General features: G+C 52.2%; 1 protein-coding gene across 2 annotated transcripts; it reads left to right on the forward strand.

Annotated features, from left to right (window-relative positions):
• The first annotated feature begins 77 nt into the window (after positions 1 to 77).
• On the forward strand, positions 78 to 16,994 carry PTP4A2 (protein tyrosine phosphatase 4A2). Of its 2 annotated transcripts, XM_052698942.1 has the most exons (6): positions 79 to 214; positions 7,658 to 8,322; positions 9,791 to 9,883; positions 14,483 to 14,613; positions 15,422 to 15,496; positions 16,587 to 16,994. In XM_052698942.1, exons 2-6 carry the CDS (start codon positions 8,227 to 8,229, stop codon positions 16,693 to 16,695), a joined length of 504 nt encoding a protein of 167 aa, XP_052554902.1. In that variant the 5' UTR covers positions 79 to 214; positions 7,658 to 8,226; the 3' UTR covers positions 16,696 to 16,994. The 2 variants fall into 2 exon arrangements, with proteins under 2 accessions (XP_052554903.1, XP_052554902.1); XM_052698943.1 differs by lacking the exon at positions 9,791 to 9,883 and having other exon boundaries at positions 78 to 214.
• Positions 16,995 to 21,590: the final 4,596 nt, after the last annotated feature.

Here is a 21,590-nt window from a genome sequence, read left to right on the forward strand (position 1 = left end):
GGCCCGTGCGCGGGGAGCCTTGTGGCGGCGCGGGGGCTCTCGGGTGTCTCCGCCGCTCGGGCCGCAGCGAGTCGCGCGCAGCCCAGCCCCGTCCCGGGCCCCGCCGCTCCGCGCCGCCGCCGCCGCCCCTTCCTGCCCCCGTCGCGCCCCCCGGCCCGCGGTGTGGGAGGCGCCGGGCCCGGTCGGAAGAACGGCGCCGCGCTCAATGCCCGGGGTGAGGAGCCGGGGGGGCTGCGGGTGAGGAGGAGGCCGCGTGCGGACCGAGACCCGCCCCGGGGCGGGCCTGGCCGGGGGGGACCGCGGGCCGGGGGGCTCCTCGGGGCGCCCCTGGCCGCTGGGGCCGCTCGGGGGGCGGAGGCGGCCAGGGGCCTCGCGTAGCGCGGCCTTTGTGCGCCGCGGGACCCCGCCCGGCCGGGGCGGTTCGGCGTTCCGAGGGCTGCGGCCGCCGCGGGGCTTCGCTGCCCGGCCTGGGCCTCCGCCGTCCCGTGCGGCTCCTCCCGGCGGTGCTCTGCGGTTCGCGGTGCCGGGAGCTGGGCACGGCTGGGGAGGGCGGCCCTTGGGACGTGGTGCTGTGCGGTGCTGCCTCCCTCCCCGCCCCCCTTCCCGGGGATGTCAGCGGCTGGGGGGGTCCCGCTCCATCTGTGAGTCTGCGTAAGGGTAACGGCCTGGGCTCAGGGTGCTCGGTGTGTGTGGGGCGGCAGTTAGTGGGAAGGGGGTGGGGGTGTTGGTGAATGGGGTCTTGGCTCGTGATAGCAGTGTCCGAGAGAAGGGGTCTGTGGTTATTGTTATGTTTGTGCACGGGTGGGTGAGGATTTGTTTGGGAGGGGGTGGGAAGCCCCCAGACTGTGGCGGAAGGGGCTGTCCTGCGCTTGGCCTGGAGGTGGGCTGTAAAAGATGAGAGTGGAGAGTAGAAAGCTGGGAGCGGTGCTGGGGGTTCCCTTCGGGCCGGGGGTGGAGCTGGGGAGGAAGGGTGTCCGGGATGTGGTGGCTCTCATGGGGCTTGGCGGAGGGCAGGACTTTCTGTGTAATAGAGGGACAGCCCTGTGAGGCCCGGGGAGGGGGGATGGGGCAGGGGCTGCGGGGAGTGCTGAGGGCGACTGTGGGGTGCTCTGAGTCAAGGAACGCTGTCTGCAGGGTCTGCTGCTTGGGGCACGTGTTGGGGGGAGGTAACACCGTCATGGAGGGTGGAGGTGGCTGCTGTGGGGGTGTCACCATGTGGGGCCATGGCAGGGGTGGCCCCTGCTGGGCGGTGGCCGTGGCTCCTTGGCGTGGTTGGCCGTGAGCTGTGTCCTCCCGGGGCGGCTGTGTGCTCATTGCTCACAGCATGAGGAGGCAGAAAGTTGGCTTTTAAAGGCTGCTGTATAAATGGAAACCGGCTTCGAAACTCCCCAGATGAGCCAGTCGGGTTCTGACTCAGAACTGCAGTTAGTATTTAAAGAAGAAAAAATGATAAAACCACCACTGGCAGCAGCCTGAAAACTCTATCTTCTTATGACTCAACATATAGAAATACTTCGCTGAACTCAATTATTGGAAAGAAAGGATCAGCCTTAATCTGAATTAAAGTAGGAGGCGGCGTCTGCGCGTGTGTGGCTGCACGGCTCTGCCGGCGACCCCTTCGTGTTCGGCTCTCAGGACGCAGCCCCTGCCCTCGGGCTCAGTTACCTGCACTGCTGCCCTGGCTGTGGGTGCAGCTGTGACGCCGCACTTTGCCCCTGAGCAGCGGCCTTGGCCCGGAGCCGGCTGGGCCCTGCCTGCCCTTGGCTGCAATGCGCAGCTGAAGGCAGCACCCAAGCTGTGGGTCGGGGCTGAGAGTGGCACGGATTGCGGGTTTTGATAAAGTCTTTGGAGGAGACTCGTCAGCAATGCACCGTGCTGAGCCAGCAGAGGAGCGCAGGGCTCTGGGGCTCGGATGAATGAGGCGGCGTTGGCTCTTAAAGGTGTGGAACGGCTCTGTGTGAGCACTGAGGGGCAGAGCCCTGGGCTGAGGTGTGGGGTGGCTCCCTGTGACGCATGGCGACAGGCTGCATGGCACAGACCTGCTGCTGTGTGCCTGCTGCCCCGGCCCTGGGCCGGTCGTGAGGCTGAATGCAGCCTTCGGTCTCTTGATGCCTTCTCTGTGCTGACACTTGAGGTGCCGAACTGCTGCCTCTATTCAGGTCGCTTTCAGCTGTGCCTTTGTTTTGTTACCCCTCCTTTCTCTTTTCTGTGCTACAGTTACGTTCCTTCTGGTGACTTTGCGCTGGAAGTCGGGCACTGCTTGAAATAATGGACCCTGCGTTTGAACAATTGCAACTTTGTGTGCATGTGGTGAAATTTATCTGCTTAAGTTTCAGTTGTGGGGCCCGATGTGAGTCCTGCAGGAGCGCCGAGGCTCTGTGCTGTCATTCTGCCTGCAGAGGTGTCTGGCAAATTCAAAGCAGCGAGATGAGTAAGGTGCAAGTAATTCAACTCTGTAGCTTCATAGAATAATATCCCTGCTGCTGTGTGGTTTGAAGTTGCTTTCAAGTCCTGCTTGACTTGTTAATGCTTTTTTTTTTTTTTTTTTTTTTGAGATGTTTCATCCCAAAGTGTGAGAATATTTCCTCAGCTGCCAGGGATGCTGACGTTCTGGAGCTGTGTTCAAACCCCAGCAGGTGCTGCACCTGAACTCGCTGTGCTGAGTTTTAGGATCAGTTTAACATCACACAGTGGTGGGCTGTTGTCGAAGTTCCTTCTGATTGTGTGTATTTCAAGTTAAGTGGGATTTTATGGCTGGAAGGGTAAAGCAGTAACTTGAATTCCTTTTTCTTGGGGGAGGGGGCACTTCTGGCTTTCACTTCACTTTCAGGAACACCGAACTTTTCGGATGCGCTATGCAAATAATATTCAAATGTCTTCTGAAGTATTTTTTCTTTTTAAGCTCGATGGTGGGTGGGGAAGGCGCTCAAAAAACCCCGAGTGGCAGAGCTGTGCTGTGAGCTGCAGGGAGGAGCAGCGTGCAGCTCTGTGCAGTGCAGGTGGTGGTGAAGCTCTGCGTGGCGCCCAGCTTTGGGTTCTGGTTTGGAGCTGTGCTTTTGCTGTGCAGCGTTACGTGCTACCTGTGACAGTTCTCGCTGTTTCCTGATGCGTCACTTCTTAACTGAGGTGGGTTTTTTCCTCCTCAGTCTTGCTGGGGCAGATTGATATCTGCTGCTGCTCGCAGTCCCGCGTTCGAGCAAAGGAAATGCATGAGTCACTGCAGCGCGGGGCTGTGCTGCTGCAGGCTGTGCTGTGTCAGAGTGCAGCCCTCAGGCACGTGTCTGCCCCAGCAGCTCAGGCACGGGGACCTCATCCAGGAATGCTGCTTCTGGAGTCTGTGCGCAGCAGAGCCCGTGAGAGGAGAGGTGTCGTGTCGGGGTCACTGAGGGCCCTTCTGCTGAGGGTCTCGCTGAAGTCTTGCCTTTAAAGCACCTCACGCTTTAAAGAAACCCATCTCGAGGATGCTTCCGAGCATCTGTTGGTGGGATGTGGGTTGTTCAGAGGCACGGGATGGGATGGGGAAGTGGAACGTAGCAGGAAAAGTCTCACAGCACTGCAGTGTTGTTCAGAACAGAAATTTTCTGGGAGTTGAGCTTTGTGCCGGCAGTGCTGTGGGTGCTGAGTGCACGCTGCAGGGAAGGCCTTGCAGAGAGGGAAATAAAAGCTGCAGTTACCAACTCATTAACACTGAACTTGAATTCCCACTTATGGGGACAAAGTGAGTTGAGATGGTTTCACAATGCAGACCTTCAGTATCCTCACACAGTAACGGCTCAGCTTTGCACCACATCCTGCACTCCAGCTCATTTTGGAAGGTGATCCCAGTGACCTTTCGGAGGTATCTGCGTTTTGCAATGGGTGGAAGCTGCAGCTGTTGCAAGCTGTTGATCTGTGCAGAGAAGGAAGCGCTTCCAACTGCGTGCTTTGGAGTGAGGAATGCCTGGTGCTGTCCCTTGTCAGCTCTCTCCCTGGACGTGCTGATGTGCAATTCAGAAAGGCAAGCTGCTGGCTGGTTCAGGAGTTGCTCTGCTGCTGCGCAGGGCAGCTGCTGGAGGTGGTTTTGTTGGTGCCTTGGTTTTACTCAGGGCAATCTCAGGTGAAATGTCTTTCATGGCAGGAATCCATGGAAGCGTTCTTTCTCAATTAGTTAACTAGCCTAAATAAACAGGCAGAGGCGATGAACAGGTCTGCCCCTTGCTTACATTTCAATCATATTTGTGCATGTTTGTAGCATCTTGAAAAACATTCCTCTCAAATTGGCCTCCTTGGGCTTCCTCAAACTTTGTCATTGTCTGGAGCTGAGCACGAGGGGTGGGAGCCCAGGGGGCCTCAGTTGTAACTCACATCAGTCCTTGTAGGTGCAGAGACCGCGACGGCGCACTCAGCCTGGCTGTGAGATGGGCATCTTGACGGATTGTTGTTCCCTGCTAATGAAGTTAAATGACACCAGGTGCCAACCGACTCGCAGTGCCCAGTGCCTTTCAGATGCATGAGCTGCTGCTGCCTGGGCTCATCCTGCTGGGTCTCGCTGGGCTGCTGCTCCCCATTCTCAGCACTGGGTGCTCCCCGTCCCAGCGGCCATGTAAGACATGTCATCGTTCTTTGGTTTCCATCTCGCTTTCCGAGTACAAAAAGCTGAAGGTTAATTGGCTGAAAAGCTGTTTCTTGTCTCCTATGTTGTAGATAAACTTTGCTGCTGTTTACTGTCATCAAATTGATGGTGCTCAGGTCTTAGAAGTGCAAATTGCTGACATGAGGAGGGAGAAATCTGACAGCACTACCTGGGGAGTTCAGGAGGCTTAGGCAAGGGGTTTTTCTGGATTTGCTAATTAAAAGCCCGATCTTCCTTGCTGAACTTCAGCAAAATGCAGTTGGAAGTCACAGGAGGAAGGGATGCATGTGTCAGTAATGAAGCTGTTCGAAAAATGGGAGCGGGTGCTGCATAAACTACTTATCCTTCTGGAAATCATTTTTCAGACTTAAATACAGCGCTTCACGTTCTTAATCACTCCCGAGCCATTAGCTAATTAACGCCGTGCCTCGGGAGGCGCGCTGCCATCGCTGCACCGCAGGCTGAGCTGCAGGTCAGGCTGTGCAGCCAGGGCTGCTGAGGTGACAGGAGGAGCCACCTGAATGCCTGGGTAAACAGTGCTTCTAAAACGCCTTTCAGGTAATTGTGTTGAAGTTCTCTCGCTGATTTGCTCAGGGGAGGAGAAGTGTAACTGCAGCGACACGATGACGCGCGGCTCCGGTGATGCTCTTCCAATGCCATGATGGTGCTGCAGAGAAAAACGTCCACGGGGTTTGTTTAAATATGGCACTTGTGCCTCGGACGGCAGTGTTCTGTAATGCTGCGAGCCTCTGTTGCTCCAATCCAATCCTCATCTCTCGTGCCGAGGTCTGCTGGCGGCTGCTTGTGTTTTAAATGACCCTGCTGGGGCCTCGGCGTGGTTTTGGAGCTGTGATGTGATGTGAGGCTTCAGGCCAGGATGTGCCAGGTGATGTCAGGGGTGCTGGGATGGGGCACCCCTTGCAGGACCTGTCAACAAGGCCTCCCTGCGTGGCGCTGTGCGGCGCCTGGCACTGTGGGTGCTTGGCTCAGCACCCTGGCAGACTGCTGTGCTCTGAGAAGTCTGAGATGTGGTGGAACGCATGGTAAAGTTGGGACAGATTGCAGGAACTGGCACTGAAGGACTCAAATGTTGTGAGTTCAGAGGGACTCTGCCAGCCGGGGTGAGCCCTGATCTCTGTGCTGATAAATTATCCCTGGATTCCTCTCTGAAATTTATATTTGAGTCCCTCGGAGGAAGAACTGCTTTGAGATGGGGGGAGGTTATTGAAGACATCTTTGTTCTTGCCTCTGGCAACCTAATTAATGCATTTTTTTGGCATTGAGAGCTGTTCTTTAAGGAAATAATTGCTGTTCTCTGGGTGATTTTTGACTTGGTGTCAGTGAAAGAGGTAATTCTGCCGTCCTTAATTTGTCTGTTTTGAGATGAGGGTCTCATTAAAGGGCTGAGTGCTGCTGAGGTTTGGGGTGGAACTTCCCTGCGTGTCCCTCATTGCAGAATGGCAGGGCGCTGCTCTGACCTCCATCGGGCACAGAGCGGCTCCAGGGCGCAGCTCTGCCTGCCTGCAGCTGTTTGCTGCTGTCCTTTGCACAAGTCTCGGTGATTCTTTGGCTTTACGCTTTCTCTTATTGAGTTTAAGGGTCTGTTTCGGTATTCCAAAATAGCTGATGCCATTTGGTGAAGTTTTTCTGCCCAGCAGAGCTGTTTTCCTTCTCTGAGGACCCACAGGCAGTGCTCTGTGTTCTCTGTGCCCCGGGAGGTGATGGAGCTCTTTGTTCCACGCCTTTGGATGTGACACATTACTGACCTACTTAGGTTTGCTGTCACCAGATCCAGGAGGGCTGCATTGCGAAACAGCAGGAAGTGAGACGTGGAATGTTCTGCCTGCAGTTAAACTTCAACCTGCTGTGATGTCACATCGGAGCCTCCTGAGCTGTGCTGCAGGGAGAGCGCGGTCCCACGTGGCTCAGCTGCGTGCGCGGAAAGCTGCTCTGTGTGCTGGGTCAGCTCTGGGTCTCCAGTATTGAGCTAGCATCAGTTTGCTCTGCTTCCATTCCCCTAAGGGCCGGGGTAGAGCTGTGCCGTTGTGGCTTTTCTTGCTGTTGCTAAACCAGCTGTGCTTTGAATCCTCCGTGTTAAGGTTGGGAGCTGCTGCCTGGATGCCCTGGGCTGTAAACGGGTAGGGCTGCGAATAACTGGAAGTTGTTGCTGTTAAATGAGCCCTGTGTTGCTTTGGAGATGACAGATTCTAGGGGTGTGTGCTGCTGCGGGGCGGCTGCTGGTGAGGCTGGAGGTGCTTCTGTGCCAGCAGCAGCTCACACACATGGCACTCGCACCCTCCTTTCTTTTCTCGTTCCAAAAACGAAGCTGTAGCACAGCGCAGTTCCAACGCGTGCTTTGTTAACAGCGTGCAGCAGAGCTGGGAAGGAGCTGGAACTGTCACCACATCGGTGATTGAAGTCGGGGCTGGGGAGCAGCAGTAACAGCAGCTGCTGGTTCTGCCTCTGTGACTGCAGCTCCTGTGTTGCTGTTTGGCCCTGGGATGTCCTCAGCTTTCTGCTGCACCTGGGGGTTTTTGGTTTGCCCCGTTCCGAGTGCTCTGAAGCAGTGATGTACAAAACGTTCACTCCTGTTTGCTTTCTGCTTGTTATTGCCTTGCTTGCTAAGGGTGGCAGTCACTGGAAACGTGGTTGGTTTTTTTTTCTGGGCAGTTTTAGTCATCCTTGTTTTCATAAATGGTTATAAATGGTACAAGCTTGATTCAAAGGTACAATTTGTTTGTGTAGGATTGGTCTGCTATTTTCTCTTATGAAATGTTTATGAGCATCAGATGCACGGAGGCTTCTTCTGAACAGTTTGTTTTCGGGGCTCTCAGGGCAATGGTTGATCAAAGTCTGAAATTGCATTTGATCAGAATCCTCCACAGGCGGGGAAGGAGCCCTGCTTTGTGCTGCGCTGACAGCGGAGCCGACGTCGGCATCCCCTCATCTGCAGCCGCACCGCTGCGAAGGTCTGGAGCCACAGCAGCGCCTGGTGCTGCCGCCAGGGCAGCTGCCCCCTCTGACCTGCTGTCCTTCTCTCCTCAGGTGTTCTGTTGGAATTTACGCCGCACATTTATGGCGATTCTGAGCGTGAGGGCAGAGTTCTGCCAGGCCCAGCACAGCGCCCTGGCCGACGAGTGAGCGCAGGGCCTTGGTGCCAGACCCGCATTGCCTCGAGGACTCCGGCACAGCGAGCGCACGCAGATATATGGGATATCTCCTGCACCTGGGAAGCGTGTTCCTTTTACTGACTCTAGCAAAACTAAGCGTCAAGAAAACAAAGTGGAGAGAAAACCTGCCCTTACTTTTTTGCCTCACCAGTGCCTAAATGTAGAACAGGCTGCCTAGTCTTGCACGTGGAGTGGAGTCTGAAGGAAACCACCTGCAGCAACCGAGGCCGAAGTTGAATTCACGTGGATTCTGAAGCAAACCTGCTTTTGTAGAAGCGAGATCTTTAAGGAACAAACAAGCTCTGATCAATCCCAGCCATTTTAGTGGTCTTTTAATGTTTTCTGCTGTGAAACGTTTCCGAGGTTATTGATTTTTTTTCTTTTCCTTTTTTTTTTTTTTTTCTTTTTTAAATTTTTTGGCCCCTCACACATTTTGCTGCCATTATGAACCGTCCAGCCCCCGTGGAAATCAGCTACGACGGCATGCGTTTCCTCATCACTCACAACCCCACCAATGCGACCCTCTGCAGGTTCATAGAGGTAAGGCGTCCATCAGCCTCGTCCTTCCTTCCTCCCTGACCCCTCCTGCTTTCTGCACCGCTGAGCAGCGCTGTGCTGCATTCACACCTCTTGTTCACAAAGCTGTGCTATGCATTACATGCTGGCTTTTTCCCTGCGTGTGGCAGGGGGTTGGAGATTCACAGTCTTTGAGGTCCCTTCCAACCGTGGCCATTCTGTGATTTTGTCCTTAATACATCATTGATGTTCTCTTGACAGCGCAAGAATTCACACAAGTGCAGGATTTGGAAAAAATCAGTCATTGAGAGATTGGAGGAGTTTCCATTTTAAGAATGCAGACCTGCATCTTTGCCACTGTTGTTGTCCTGGCTTGGAAAGGACTGCATGTTCTGTGACTCTAAACGTTAGTTTTCATTAAGTAATACATTGCTTCTAATATATTGCTGATCTTTTGGCTTTGAAAGTAGTAGCTGATGGAATTATAACTGGTTTATGATCTTTGTTACCCCTAAAATAGGATTCACGCAGTACTTACGCAGATGTTTTGGCTTGCAGGGTGTTTTCTCCAAACCCTTCTGCTCACAGAGTTGTCAGGTATTTCAGGTCCCAGAACTTATCCCTGAGAAATGCCATCTGCCTGGTCCAGCGACAGGGAGCCATCCTTGATGGATGGTGGATCAGAGCATTATTGACGCAAAAGTCAGAAATAACACAGAATTGAATCCTTGGTTGTCTGGAAAATTAACAGGTGGTATAATGGAAAAACCAGTGGGGCAGCCTGCGCTCTGGTTTGCTCCAAATCTGCCCAGTCTTTGTGCCCTTTGTAGGTCACTTCCATTGCAAAGCACTCCGTTCCGTCAGGTGCTGCTGTCAGGCTGCAGCTCAGCACAGAGCACTCACATTTTAGTGCTTCATCCTGTCTGAATGCCGCGTGGCTTTTGGTCTCACTGTGGATTGCCTTCCTTCGTCAGGAGGCTTCTGCCTGAACAGATATTGCTGCTCATTGGCCCAGGTTACAGGGGCTCGGTGCAAACACGAGAGGAAATTGTGCTTGCTGTGTGAACCTTCAAAGTGAACTGGAGCGGCCTTTGTTTGATCTTCTGATTATTTATCAAGCACGCTGTGCTGCTTACTGCACGGTGGCGTGTTCTGCTCCTCCCTGCCAGTGCTGGCTGAAGCCAACAGTCCCAGGCTTCTATTTAAAGAGAAAAAGAAGCTGTGTGGGGAGGATAAGCAGCTATTTTCATTTTGTTCTCACGTGCGTTCTTTGTTTCCAGCCTGACTTTTCCCTGGAAAGAAAGTTCTGAGAAGTTTCACGCTCATTCCTGTCCCCTGTAACCATTCAGCAGGTCAGGGCTGCTCCTTTCAGGGCTGGCCCTCCCTCCCTCGCTGCGCAGTCACCTTTGATCCATGTGAAAGTGTTTGCTTTTGGAGCTGCTCCGTTTCTCCCCCTCCCGCTGCACTCATTTGTTTTTCCTTCTTCTCAAAGGAGCTGAAGAAGTATGGAGTGACAACCTTGGTGCGAGTCTGTGATGCCACCTATGATAAAGCTCCTATCGAAAAGGAAGGAATCCAAGTTCTAGTGAGTTGCCTTTTAAAACTGTCTGACGTTGGAAAGCACTTGCAGGTGAGGGTGGGGATAGCCTCTGTGCCTTGGGAGGAGCTGGCTGTCTCAGGCTGGCCAAAAGCTGTGTGATCCCTGCATCAGGCAGAGCTGGCTTTGAGATACTTGCTGTGCCTCCCCGAAATGTACTTGCTGATTCATTTCTACAGCTTCACTTGGAATAGAAATGTCTATTCCTGGGTTTGTTGAGATATTTTGGGTTGCATTTTAGTGACTGGGCTGATACTAATCCACTGTGAACTCACAGTTTGTGGTCTGTTCAGCCTTGTGTTTCATGCAGTTCATCTCAGTCCTTTTCCCCTGATGCAGCACTTGGCATTGCAGTTGGCCTTCTCAGGATGAAGATAAAGCTCTGCTCTCACACGTTCAAACTGCTGCCTTATGAGACCACTGAGCATTGAGAGGCTGCTTTTTGTGCAAACACGAGGCTCCCACAGCTCGCAGGAGCAGGTGCTGATGGCAGCACTTCCCTGCTCACCTCCACTGCAGTGCTGCCCTGAGCTGCTGCTCTCACTGTGAGCGTTGCACAGTGGCTGTGCTGTCTGCTCCTGCTTGGTGTTGAGGGCAGGATTTTTGTACAGCCGTGTGCTCACCCTGCACTTACAGGCAGTATTTTTCCAGGCACTTCTTCCGGGTTATGATAGGGCGTTAGATATAATCAGTTTATTTTACTGGAGTAATGCTGTTGTAAGGCCAGAAATTGCACCTAACCTTCTTGCAGGTAGTCCCTATTGGTTATGGGTGCTGGTGTTTTGCTTTTTGGATTTTAATGGCTCGATGGGAGGAAAACCTGCATGGTTTTCCATTAGGAGAAAAACTCGGACCCCGGCACAGCTGCAAAAGCTGGAAGCTCCACATGCAGGTCAGTCAGGTTCCTTGGCTCCAGGTCCCAGTGCACATTTACTCCGGTTCCAGGCAGCCACGTGTGCCTGTGTTGTTGGAAAGATCAGCCGCTCAGGTTCCAGCGGCTGGATGTGGAACAGCGTTTCTGCTCCTCCAGAGCTGCCTTGGACTCAGGCTGTGCTGTGTTCAGCACTCCAGCTGTGATACTCCTGGGGTTGCCAGAAAATGGAAGGATTAAAGGCGTGCTGTGTAAGCCATCAGAGCCCTGCCTTAAGCTGGGGCTTAAGTGTTTGCGTTGCTGTGGGAGAGCAGAGATGTGTGTCCCTCCTGAGGGCTGCTGCCCTGCTGTTCTGCTGCCCTCGGCCCCGCAGCCGGCGTGCAGCCCCCCTTGCCCTCAGCAGCAGGAGCCCGAGTGCTCTGTGCTGTGGAGCTTCTGAAAGGGGCCGGGGATTGCAGTTCCCAAGAAATAAACAAAACAAAACCCAACTTGTTGGCGAGGTTTGAACTGAAAGCCGCTTTCTGAGGAAGCTTTTCAAAAACTGGAAATGGTGTTTCCACCAGTTCTGCTAAGCATAATTCTCCTGAAGAGCCTCTCACTTTGAGTAACACGCGCAGTCATGTGCCCGCGCACGTTTGCCTTCCCACGTTCAGCACAGCTCTTCTGAGTCTTTCTCTGCTGCAGGAGGCAGAACGGGAGGCTGTAAATCCAGCAGACATCTGTTGTGTGCAGCAGAAGGCAGGAGGAGATGGGAGGGTTTGCTGCCAGCGTCATTGCTGGTGCTGATGATCCCGGTCACGATGCTGCGTTGTAACTCACTGTACTGCAGTGGTGTTTTGGGATGTGAGATAAGTTTAGCTGGCTGCTGACATGGCCACCTCCTGCTTTTCCTTCCTGTTAATGCGTGCTTCTCCAAAACGGAGTCCTGTTGCTGTTCAGAAGCAGTGTTGAATTACTGGCTGAAAGCACAACAGGTCGTTACGTAGAGCTGATTGCTCAAAGAAGTCACGCAGATTGAAAACAGAGCCTGGGGGAGATTAGGGTCTGTTTTAAAACTGTTGAGGTCGGAAGCGCAGGGGAGCCCTGGAAAATGAGAGCATTTCAGCAAAGCCTGCTCTTGTGCCATGGTGCAGTGCTGTGTGCTGGCAGGAGGGGAGGAGCAGGGAGATGCTTTGGCAGATGGCATAGTGAGAAACCAGAGAATTAGAGGCTCTGTGCTTGGTGTAGCACTACTGCACACGTGTTTACCAACAGAGATTAAATCCAGGAGGCAGGAGGTGGGGATGGGTTCAGTTCCTGTGGGTTTCTGTGCGGTTCTTACAGTTGTGTTGACATGTAAGGGCTCAGTGTAGAAATGGTACGTCAAGAAAAGCTTGTTGTTTTTTCCTGAAAGTAGCAGCCAGCAAGTTTTGTTCTGTGGATCTGGGGCACGTTTTGTTGTTGTGCTTCTGCCTGTCCTGCTCTGTCTGCTCCTGGAGCAGAACTTGCTCCATAAGTGCCCCCAGGAGGGCTGGGGGGTGGCTTCCTGTCCAGCAGCTGCACGCAGCGTGGCCATGGGTTGCTGGTAAAGGTGAGAAGCTCCCACACTGGTGGCACAGTCTTACCCTGTTCTGGGAGCATTTGGGGAAAGGGATCTTTGTCACTTGAGTCCTGCTGCAGCTCCTCAGGCACCTCTGTTGTGCGTTGGCAGTCCTGTGGGTGCTGCAGGCTGTGCTGCTGAGCAGAGTCCTCCAGACAGAGGGTGAATAAAGCCACCCCCTTCTTGCCTATCTTCCTTCCCAGCTGCTGCAGGGTGGCACAGCCGAGCTGCGTTTGCTGTTTGTGCAAACCCAGTGCATCATCCTGGTTACTAATGATTGTTTTGGTTGCAGAGCCTAGCAATTTGTTTTCTCTGCTGACTGACAGGAATTCAAAGGATTGCTGGCAGAACTCATAATTAGCAGAGAAAAACTTGCAGAACTTTGTTGCTGTTACTCCTGTGGTCCCAGAATTATGCGTGTTTCTCATTCTGGGCAGCGTCCCTCCAGTGCTAATTTGATGTTGGTGCTGTGCTGTAACTGCAAAGGCGATGCTCTGTGAGGAAACGAGGGCTGTCATTAATTCAGACCAGCACAAGACGTGTGTGGACGTGAGGATTAACACGTAAACAAAAGCAAAATAACAGCAGCATCCCGTATTTGGTCTGCAGGAAAGGATTTCAATCCGACCCAGAGCCAGAGACATAAATCCTGTTCTCTGCTGTCAGCTTCGAAAGGAAGCATCCTGCAGTGGGGCAGTGGGTGACACTGGGCCTGAAATAACACCGCTCCCAGGGTGGGATTGAGTGGAACTTCTTGGAAAAGCCTTTGATTGGGACAAGCAAGGTTTACTTTTCTTGTTTCTGTAACCTTTTATTTTGCCACGTTGTCCCAGGTAATTTCATTCTCCTGCTTCCTTTGTGAAGGAGTTTGCAGCACTCTGCAGACTTTGTGTCTTTCAGCATTGATAACAAAGTTATTTCAGTAACCCCAAGCTTCTGTGTTTGTAGCTGTAAGGCAGAGCTGCTCCTCACAGCTTCTTGTTGCCTGCGAGGCGCTCCTGGGCTGTGCTCCTCGGTGCTGCACGGCTGTGTCTGCTCTGCAGGAGGCATTGGTGTGGCTGGAAGTGCATTTCAAGCTGAACAACAATGATTTTTCAACCCTTGTGCACATTCAGTTTGCCCGTGTTCTTGCAGCTTCAGCGAACGTGTCTGGATGTGAAGCTGTCCTTAAGAAACTCCGTGAGAAGCTTGGCTCTAGGCAGCGAGGAGGAGGAGGGCTCCTTTCAAAGCCGTTTCCTTTCCATCTGAAGAGTTCCTCAGATAATACGAAGCTCTGGTTATGAGCCTTTTGTCAGGTTGCCTTGCAGACTGCCCATGGAAGTGCCAAACGACTGGGAAGTCTTCCTTCCCCTGCACAGAGCAGCGCTTTGCAGCCCCGCTGCGGTGGAGGAGGTGGCAGCGCTGGGCTGTGCTGGGGATGTGCAGCACAGCGTCCAGGAGAGCTGTGACCTGCAGGCCGTGGGGAGCTTCTGTGTGCAGTTCTGATGTGCAGCCGTGCTGATGGCGCTGCGTGCGGCCTGGAGGGTTTAAATGTTGGCATCTCCTTTTATGGGCAGAAGTGAAGTTTGAAATGCTGTTTAGCTGCTGTTTTTGCCCTTCTCCAAGCACTTCTTTTTTCCTATTTGTGAGATGTTTGATTTTTTATTTATTTATTTTTTTTAATTTGGAAATACCTGGGCAGCTTTGAGCCTCACTGGTGGAATGCTGTGCAGGCAGGCTGTGTGTGGGGCTGTTGTGGAGGACCTTCTCACACCGTCTGTAGTACAAACAGGGCTATGAAAGGTGGTCACAACCACAGGCAAGTCTACAGAGTCTTCATCTTTCAGATATTTATTGGAAGCGCCTATTGATTTTCACACATTCATAATGCAGTGAGATTTTAAAGGCAGCTATTTCTCTAAGAATTCTATACTATGAGGAAGGGTAGGGTTTTATTGAAATTGTATTGAAAAGTCTAATTAGCGGCGCATTACGATATCGACTGGTGAACTTCTAACTACAAAAAGAGCCCCAGAACGGCCAGCGTGCCGTGGAGTGCCCTGCTTTCCCCATTGGTTACCTTGCTGGTAAGCACGTGTTGAAAACTGTGTGCATCTGCCTGCGGTGCCCCGGGAGCTGACCTGTGCTTCCCTTCCAGGACTGGCCGTTCGATGACGGAGCGCCACCCCCCAGTCAGATCGTTGACGACTGGCTCAACCTGTTGAAAACCAAATTCCGTGAAGAGAGCGGATGTTGTGTTGCTGTTCACTGTGTTGCAGGGTTGGGAAGGTCGGTGTCGCGTAGCAGAGCGTTAAACCTCAGCTGTAGGAGGTTGATACATCTGTGTTTTTAAAGTGACTCCTGAGATTACAGATTGTTCCCCTTGGACAGAGAATCGCTATTTATGCGTGTGCAGGGTGGCGGTTTTCTGCTGAACCCCCTTTCTGTGTGGCTCTAAGCACAATCCGTCCAACTGCTGACACCTGCTTAATGCCTCACTGCTGTCAGGGCGCCTGCTGCACCTGTGTGTGCTTAGCAGAGTGAAATCCATCCAGGAGCAGTCAGTGTGCTCCGTGACTCCAGCTGGTTTGTGAAGCCGGCTCTTTGCACTTCACTGATACCTGAGATGAGGATCCCAAAGTAGGGAACTTGACTTTACTGCTGCTGGGACACCCAGGTACGATTGCAGCACGTGTTAAAGATTCATCTCTGGAGGTCGTCCGTTGAATGCTTTGTGCTCCTGTCCTGTGCACAGCTAAACCTGCGGTGTCATAAGAAGCAAAGTGCATCCCAGAGATACTGCAGGCTCCTTTTAGCAAAGTAGAAAACGAGGTTACAGTGAAATGAGAGCATAAAAATAGAGAATTATTGTTTCATGCCCCAAACACTGAAGAGGCTGCGGATTTCTGTGTGCACACTGCAAGCAGAGCTATCTGCTGCAAAGTTCTGCATGAAATACTCAGCAGGCAAATGTCTTTCTGTAGATAACATTCAAAGAGATGTTTAAGCTGTTTGTTTATGGATAAACTCGATGTATTTGGAGGGATTCAGTGTAGTGTTTCCTTGGGTCTTCCTTACGTACTGATTTCTCCTGCAGGGCTCCTGTCCTGGTTGCACTTGCTCTCCTTGAATGTGGAATGAAGTACGAAGATGCAGTTCAGTTTATAAGGCAGTAAGTTCAACTTCCTTTTCTCCGTTTGTTCTGTTTGGACAGCATGCATCTTCAGCAGAGCTTATTTGATTTCTGACTCGTTTTCTTCTTGCTATGAGCTAACAGTGGCAGACGTGACTTTGACACGGTTGCTGAGGCTTTGGCCCTTTCTGTCTGTTTATAGATGAGGTGTTTTCCCCCCGCTCTCTTTTCTTTCTGATTTATTGTAAATCTTGGCTTACACATCGAGGTGCTGCACCGAGGACCCCAAAGCTTCTGGAGCTGGGGGAGGCCTGCAGGCAGGGCTGTGAGCTCTGTGGTTGGAGCTGGCTGTGAACCGGTTGCTCCTTGCCCAAAAAAACCAGGGTGGTTTGGGCCCCCAGCAGCACCATTTTCCCAGCAAGTGAGCGAGGGCAGCACTGTGCAGGCGTTGTGCACGAGGGCAGCAGCCACTCAGGAGATGTCAGCAGCCCCCTTATCTGGGAAATAGCAGAACTGGTAAAGGATGAGCCTGCGGAGCTCTGCTGGCTGATAGCATCAGATCTTGAAATGAAGCCCAGCGGGTATGATGATGTTGAATGAGCTTTGCCCAGAAAGCAATTTGTCTCCTTATGGATTCCCAGGGTCTTTGGTTATCTTTGTAAACTATATTGCTGTCAACAGATTTTTCTGAACTTTGCCCTTTCTTAAATTCCTTTTTTTCCTCTTCCTAGATACAGTACCTTTCACATTGAGAAGTTCTTTTCTGAGCATCTCTTACGTGTTTCTGTCTGGCTGCCACGGGCTTGCCTGGCTAATCTCAGTAGCACATGCATCTGCAGGGAAGGGGTGACCTTGTGGTGCTCAGTGGCTGCTGCTGGAAATAAACTCTCCCAATGCAAGGAAATCTCCTGAAACTTGCTAATGGGATTTTGATTGTAATATTGGCACGTGGGTAATGAAGTGCATGCGCTGGCCCAGCTCCTTTCCCTGGGTTGCCAGTGGGCTCACAGCTCATCGCAGACACTGTTTTATGGATACAGAAAGGCCTTGAAATACGCGAGCTTGAGTATCGCAGTGACTGAAGCAGTGCTTTTGCCATTGATGTCAGCCTTCGTTCTGTTTGTTTTAGGAAAAGGAGGGGAGCTTTCAATTCCAAACAGCTGCTTTACCTTGAGAAATACCGACCTAAGATGCGATTACGCTTCAAAGATGCCAACAGTCACTGCTGTGTTCAGTAGAAAATCTCAGATGAAGATGGCACTGTTTTCTGGACTCTTGGCACCTGGAAATGTGAATCTGGAATCAAACTGCGTCATCAGATGAGCGGTGGAGTCAGTGCTCCTCAACCTCTGTCCTAATGATGGTGATGATTGGAAAAAATAAAATAAAAAATTAAGAGCAACATTTCAGTGAAGGATTATTTTCTCCTTAAGCTGCAGTTTGAACATCTGCAAGGAGAAAATCAGTTTCCGAACCCTCTGTATTTTTAACTTTTTAAGAAAAGAAATAAAGTAAATTTTATGTCTAAGGAAAACCAGCAGAGCATTGGCTTGTGCAGAAACGACTTTTTTTCTTGGTCTGAGAAAAGTCCCCCTCAATCAGGGCCGCCGCCTCCGTTCCAGTGGGGCTCTCAGTAGCGTGGCCTTTCTTTGGCAGCCAGGCGTGAGGAGAAGCCTTGGCAGCGCTGGGAGCGGCCTGCTGGCCTTCAGCCCCATCTGGGCGCCCTGGGCTTCTGGTGGCCGTGCTGCTGGGGCTGAGCAGCTTCCTGGTGGGCTTCAGCATTGATCCTCAGCCGGGTGTCTGTGGCGAATGTCCTGCAGGCCTTTTCTGATTGGTGGGAGCTAACGGCGTTGGCTGTGTGTCTGTCTGTCCAAATCTTACTTCTCCAAAGCATTTGGCTGGGATGGTGCTTGTCTTTGTGTTGTTAGATAAAAGCAATCTATCCTGGCAGAAGACTGATGGTCAGGAGTGACGTAGGTGAGCGAGGGGCAGCTTGGACAAGGAGTGAAGTTTAACTCACCTGTGTTGAGGAGGAGGAAAAGGCTCCTTGGTGCTGCTTGGGTGCTCGGCCTTGCTGAATAATTCAGGGCTTGGGGGGGGTCTCGTTTGCATTGTGCATGAGGTGTGAATACAGTATGCACACAGAGATGTCCACACAGAAATGCCTGGGGGATTTTCCCAGCCTGGCCCTCATGCACAGTTCAGTTTAACCACTGATTGCCTTGTTTTTCATTAGGCTCTTTTGGAGAGAGGATCTCCAGTTACCACCAACGTGTTTACTGTTGGCAGGCCATAAGTGTGCTGTGTGGGCTGGCACCACGTCAGCCCACGGATGAAGTCTGAATCAAGGCAATCATTTCCCAGACTGAAAAAGCAGTTTCATCCAGGCTGCTTCTACCAAACCCTGTTAACGTGGTGCCCTGCCAGCAGGACGCCTTGCTTTCACCTGACATTGTAGCATTCAGCAATTAAAGGCTGAGGAGCATAATCTCCTGTGAGGTTTTGCCATGGGGCACCAAAGGTTTTTGCCTGTGCCTGTGCTGGGTGCAGACCTGTACCTGTCTTCCACCAATAGCTGCTGGCTGGATGACCTGCCTTCACTGCACCCGTTTGACAGTTCTGTTCTTAATTTGCAGCTGAACTGCACAAATATTTTCAGAAAACAAGTGCTGCACTTCAGAATTCTCTTCCTCAGAGGGATTTATGGATCTAACAGAAAATAATGGTACTTGCCCAGCCAGACCTTTGAGATCTGTAGCTAAAAACTGCACTGCACTGAGCTCAGTCCGTGCCTGACTCAAGCTGTGTTGTTGCACCAAGCTCCTTCTTCCCTTTAAGGTGTGTGATGGTTCAGATTTCTTCAGTAGGTGAGAGATACAGAAGTGTGTGCTGTCAGTGCCTACAGTAGAGGAATAATGAATCTGGTCATTTTTCAGTCTGTGTGGAAGGCAGATCGTGCTGAAGGCAGCTGGCTCTGGCTTTTGCCTTCCCCTCGCAAGCTAGAAGCTGATGCTGTAGCTGTTTCTGCAATGGAAATGGGTGTCTTTAGTATGATGAAACACTGGGCAGGTGTTGGGGGTTTGGTTGGAGGGAAGGCGTTGAGCTGGGCTGGCAACAAAAACCCGGGGCCTTCAGAACAATAAAATTAAATATATTTTACATGCTGTATGTATAACTGTGCATTCTTCCCCTTAGCTTTTACTCTGATCTATAATGTGCTAATTATCACCTACTATGACTGCAGCCTTAATTGAGGGAAGAATACTGGGCTGTCATGCAGTGCAGGCGCAGATGAATGGGGAACGGGCGGCTGGGTGCAGCAGGCACAGCCTTGGTTCAGCACTTGGATGCAGGGCAATAAAGTTCTTGCAGTAAAACGTCTCTTCCCTCTGGCTCTTAATAAATTTATTGCAGGTCATCAACATTAAATGCTCTTCTTTGGTCTCATCCACAAAGGCCTTCGGACCGGTTTGTCCGTGCCCCCGTGTTCCTGATCATCCACACTGCGACGCGGCTGGAGCTTGGTGGTGGCTTTGCAGCTGCTGGGAGCTGCTGTGCTGCCTTGGAGCAGTGCTGAGAAGAGAACTTTTCTTTCTTTGAAATGACTTCTTCAAAAACATCATCATCATCATCATCCTCCTCTTTGGCAGCGTTCCTGAGAACTGTCAAAGGTTTTTGGTGCAAACCTGCTGTTGTGCCCTGGACAAAACCAGGCCCTGTGCTGCCTGCAGGTGTTGGACGGGGTGCGTTGCCTTGGGGTGGCCATCAGTCAGTTTGCAGCGCTGCATCCCGGCCGGTTCCCCCCCCATTGCTCAGTGCCGCTCAGCTGAGATGCATTATTTATTGAAATGGCATTAAGGTGCTATTTTCTGCTGTCGTAGATATCAATCCAATCAACTTTCTTTGCTGCCATCACAGAAATATGTTGCTAGCAGCCTGGAATCGCCTTCCTAGCATTTATCAGATTTTCCCACCAGTGTACTAGAACAAATTTCTGGTCCCTGTTGGCAAGGAGATAATAAAGCACTTTGACCACGAGGCTGGAAGCAGCGGCTGTCGGGTTGTGTCTCTCTTGCAGTGAGGATGGCTTTGTGCAGCATGGTGGTTTTGTTGTTCCTTTGGGGATTTTTAACACCAGGCTCTTGCTTTGTCTTGTCAAGTTCTTACCTCTTCAGTTGCTGTGCAGTAAAGGAACATTTTCTTAACCGAAGGCTCATCACTATAAAAATACCACCATTCCAACTGCACTTATGGTGTTTCTGTATGATGGGAGCTGCTCGTTTCTCTTGGTAATTCTTTTCACTCCTATCTAAGTAACTTCAGTTACTGATGGGTGCTTTTAATGGGGATCGCTCTTGCTCATGCGCCTGCTCATATCAGTGGTCCTTCTGGAGCAGCTAAGAATAAGCAGAAATGGAGTGACTGCATGGATAGGAAACTGTTGGACTCATGGTCTGCTCTTCTATCGTAGTGCAATTCTAACTAACAAGTTACAAAGCATTTCCTGTAGTTCTGGTAGTGCTGCTGGTGGGACCAAGCAAAGGAAGCCGTCTCACAGAGCTCAGCTGGCAGTTGGTGCAGATGCTGATCGCTGCCTGCGTTCTGCTTCCCAGGCCCTGGGCTGCAGAGCACAGAGCAGAGCCTGGCTGGGGGTGGCCCTGTGTGAGCACAGCCTGCAGCGTGGGGCGGCGCTGGGCTGGGAGCGGGGCTCCAGGAGAGGTGGCTGTGGGTGAGACACAGAGCTTGGGAGGCTTTATTTGGGCAGCGGCTGCGGTGATGCTGGCAGGATGGCTGGAATTGGAGGTGGCTGTGACTGTGCCCTTTCTTTCAGGGCTTAACTTTGTAGATGAATGCAAATGAGGGACGCCGAGAGCCAACGGTGGAAGAAAATTCCCGATCCAAACCTGTGGAGGAATAAGAAGAGCTCCAGTGAGAAAAGAAATGGGTAAGCAGTTGCTTCTTCTCTGCCTGGTGAGGGAAACTGAAGGCACCGAGTCGTGCCGTGACTCCTTTAGGGCTGTGCACTGTGTCAGCAGCAGGCACAGAGCAGGTCCAGGCCGTCCTCCTGTGCTTCTTGGTGCTGCTTTGGCCTTCGGGGAGCCTTTGCTGAACGCTGGGGCTGCAGCCCTTCATTGAAGGCTCGTCCCCGTGCTGAGCGCCCTGCAGGGATGTGCGTGTTGGAGGCCGTGGCGCTGGAGCAGCCTGGTGCTGCTGCTGGTGGTTGTGGTGCTGCAGAGTGGGGCACAGCGTGGTGCTCTGCCTGGCAGGATGTGATCTTTGGTAAGGCCAGCTGAGCTGCTGACCTTCCTATGCTGCTGTTTTGTCTCTGATTTGTGTTGTCCTTGCTACCCAAAAGGCTGCTGTCTCGTGGGCTCGCTGGGTGCTGTGGTCTTGCTGGTTATTCCAACTGACCAGACTCAGTGCTTTGGGGTACCTTGAGCTGCAGTAATTCTCCGTGCAGCCTGAGTCTTCTGCCACTTTGTCTGTGATTTATTGCCATTTCAAATTTCAATTTACAGCAGTGAAAGGGGAGAGGACACTTGTGTGAAATATAAACAGCTTTAGGACTGAAATAAGAAAATTCTCCTAGAGAAAAAGACAGCAGAACCCATCAGGCTGGGGCTGAGCGGGGCTGGGGGAGATGTTCATGCAGCACCAGAGGGTTCTTGATCTCAGGGCTGCCTGCGAGCTCAGGTAGGAGAGCAAAGTGCTGGGAGAGCAGCAGCCTCCTGCTTTTCTGAGAATGACGCAGGGATCGATTTGTTCCTGCAGAACGCTTCAATCCTGTCCTTCCAGCGTTTGGCAGGGAGGGGAGCGTCTGTTTTGCTGGAAGATATTTCAGCAGTCCTGACACGTGCTTTTGTGCTGCTCGGGGGCAGCGAGCCAGTCGTGGGCGCAGGGAGCTGGGGGCAGGTCTGTGGGCTCCTGGGGCTGTGGGGGCTGCCTGGGGGGCTGGAGCAGTGTGGGGCGGGCTGCACCTTCTGTGTGACCGGAGGTGGGGTGGCTGTGGGGTCTGTGCAAGCTGTAGGTTTCTTCCCTTCACTCCTTAGGCATTGAGAATGAAGTGACTGGTTGTGACATGTGGTCAGGCGAACAGGGAGAAAAGCCTGGAGGAAGAGCTGCAGAATGCACT

This window comes from Tympanuchus pallidicinctus, unplaced genomic scaffold (genome assembly GCF_026119805.1).
Source record: "Tympanuchus pallidicinctus isolate F22 unplaced genomic scaffold, pur_lepc_1.0 scaffold33, whole genome shotgun sequence".
NCBI classification, from domain to species: domain Eukaryota; kingdom Metazoa; phylum Chordata; class Aves; order Galliformes; family Phasianidae; genus Tympanuchus; species Tympanuchus pallidicinctus.

Coding starts and splice junctions, on each gene's coding strand:
- PTP4A2 (XM_052698942.1), top strand. CDS start 8,227: ATGAACCGTCCAGCCCCCGTGGAAATCAGCTACGACGGCATGCGTTTC. Junction 9,884..14,482: donor AGGAAGGAATCCAAGTTCTA/GTGAGTTGCCTT, acceptor CTTCCCTTCCAG/GACTGGCCGTTCGATGACGG. Junction 15,497..16,586: donor GCAGTTCAGTTTATAAGGCA/GTAAGTTCAACT, acceptor TGTTTGTTTTAG/GAAAAGGAGGGGAGCTTTCA.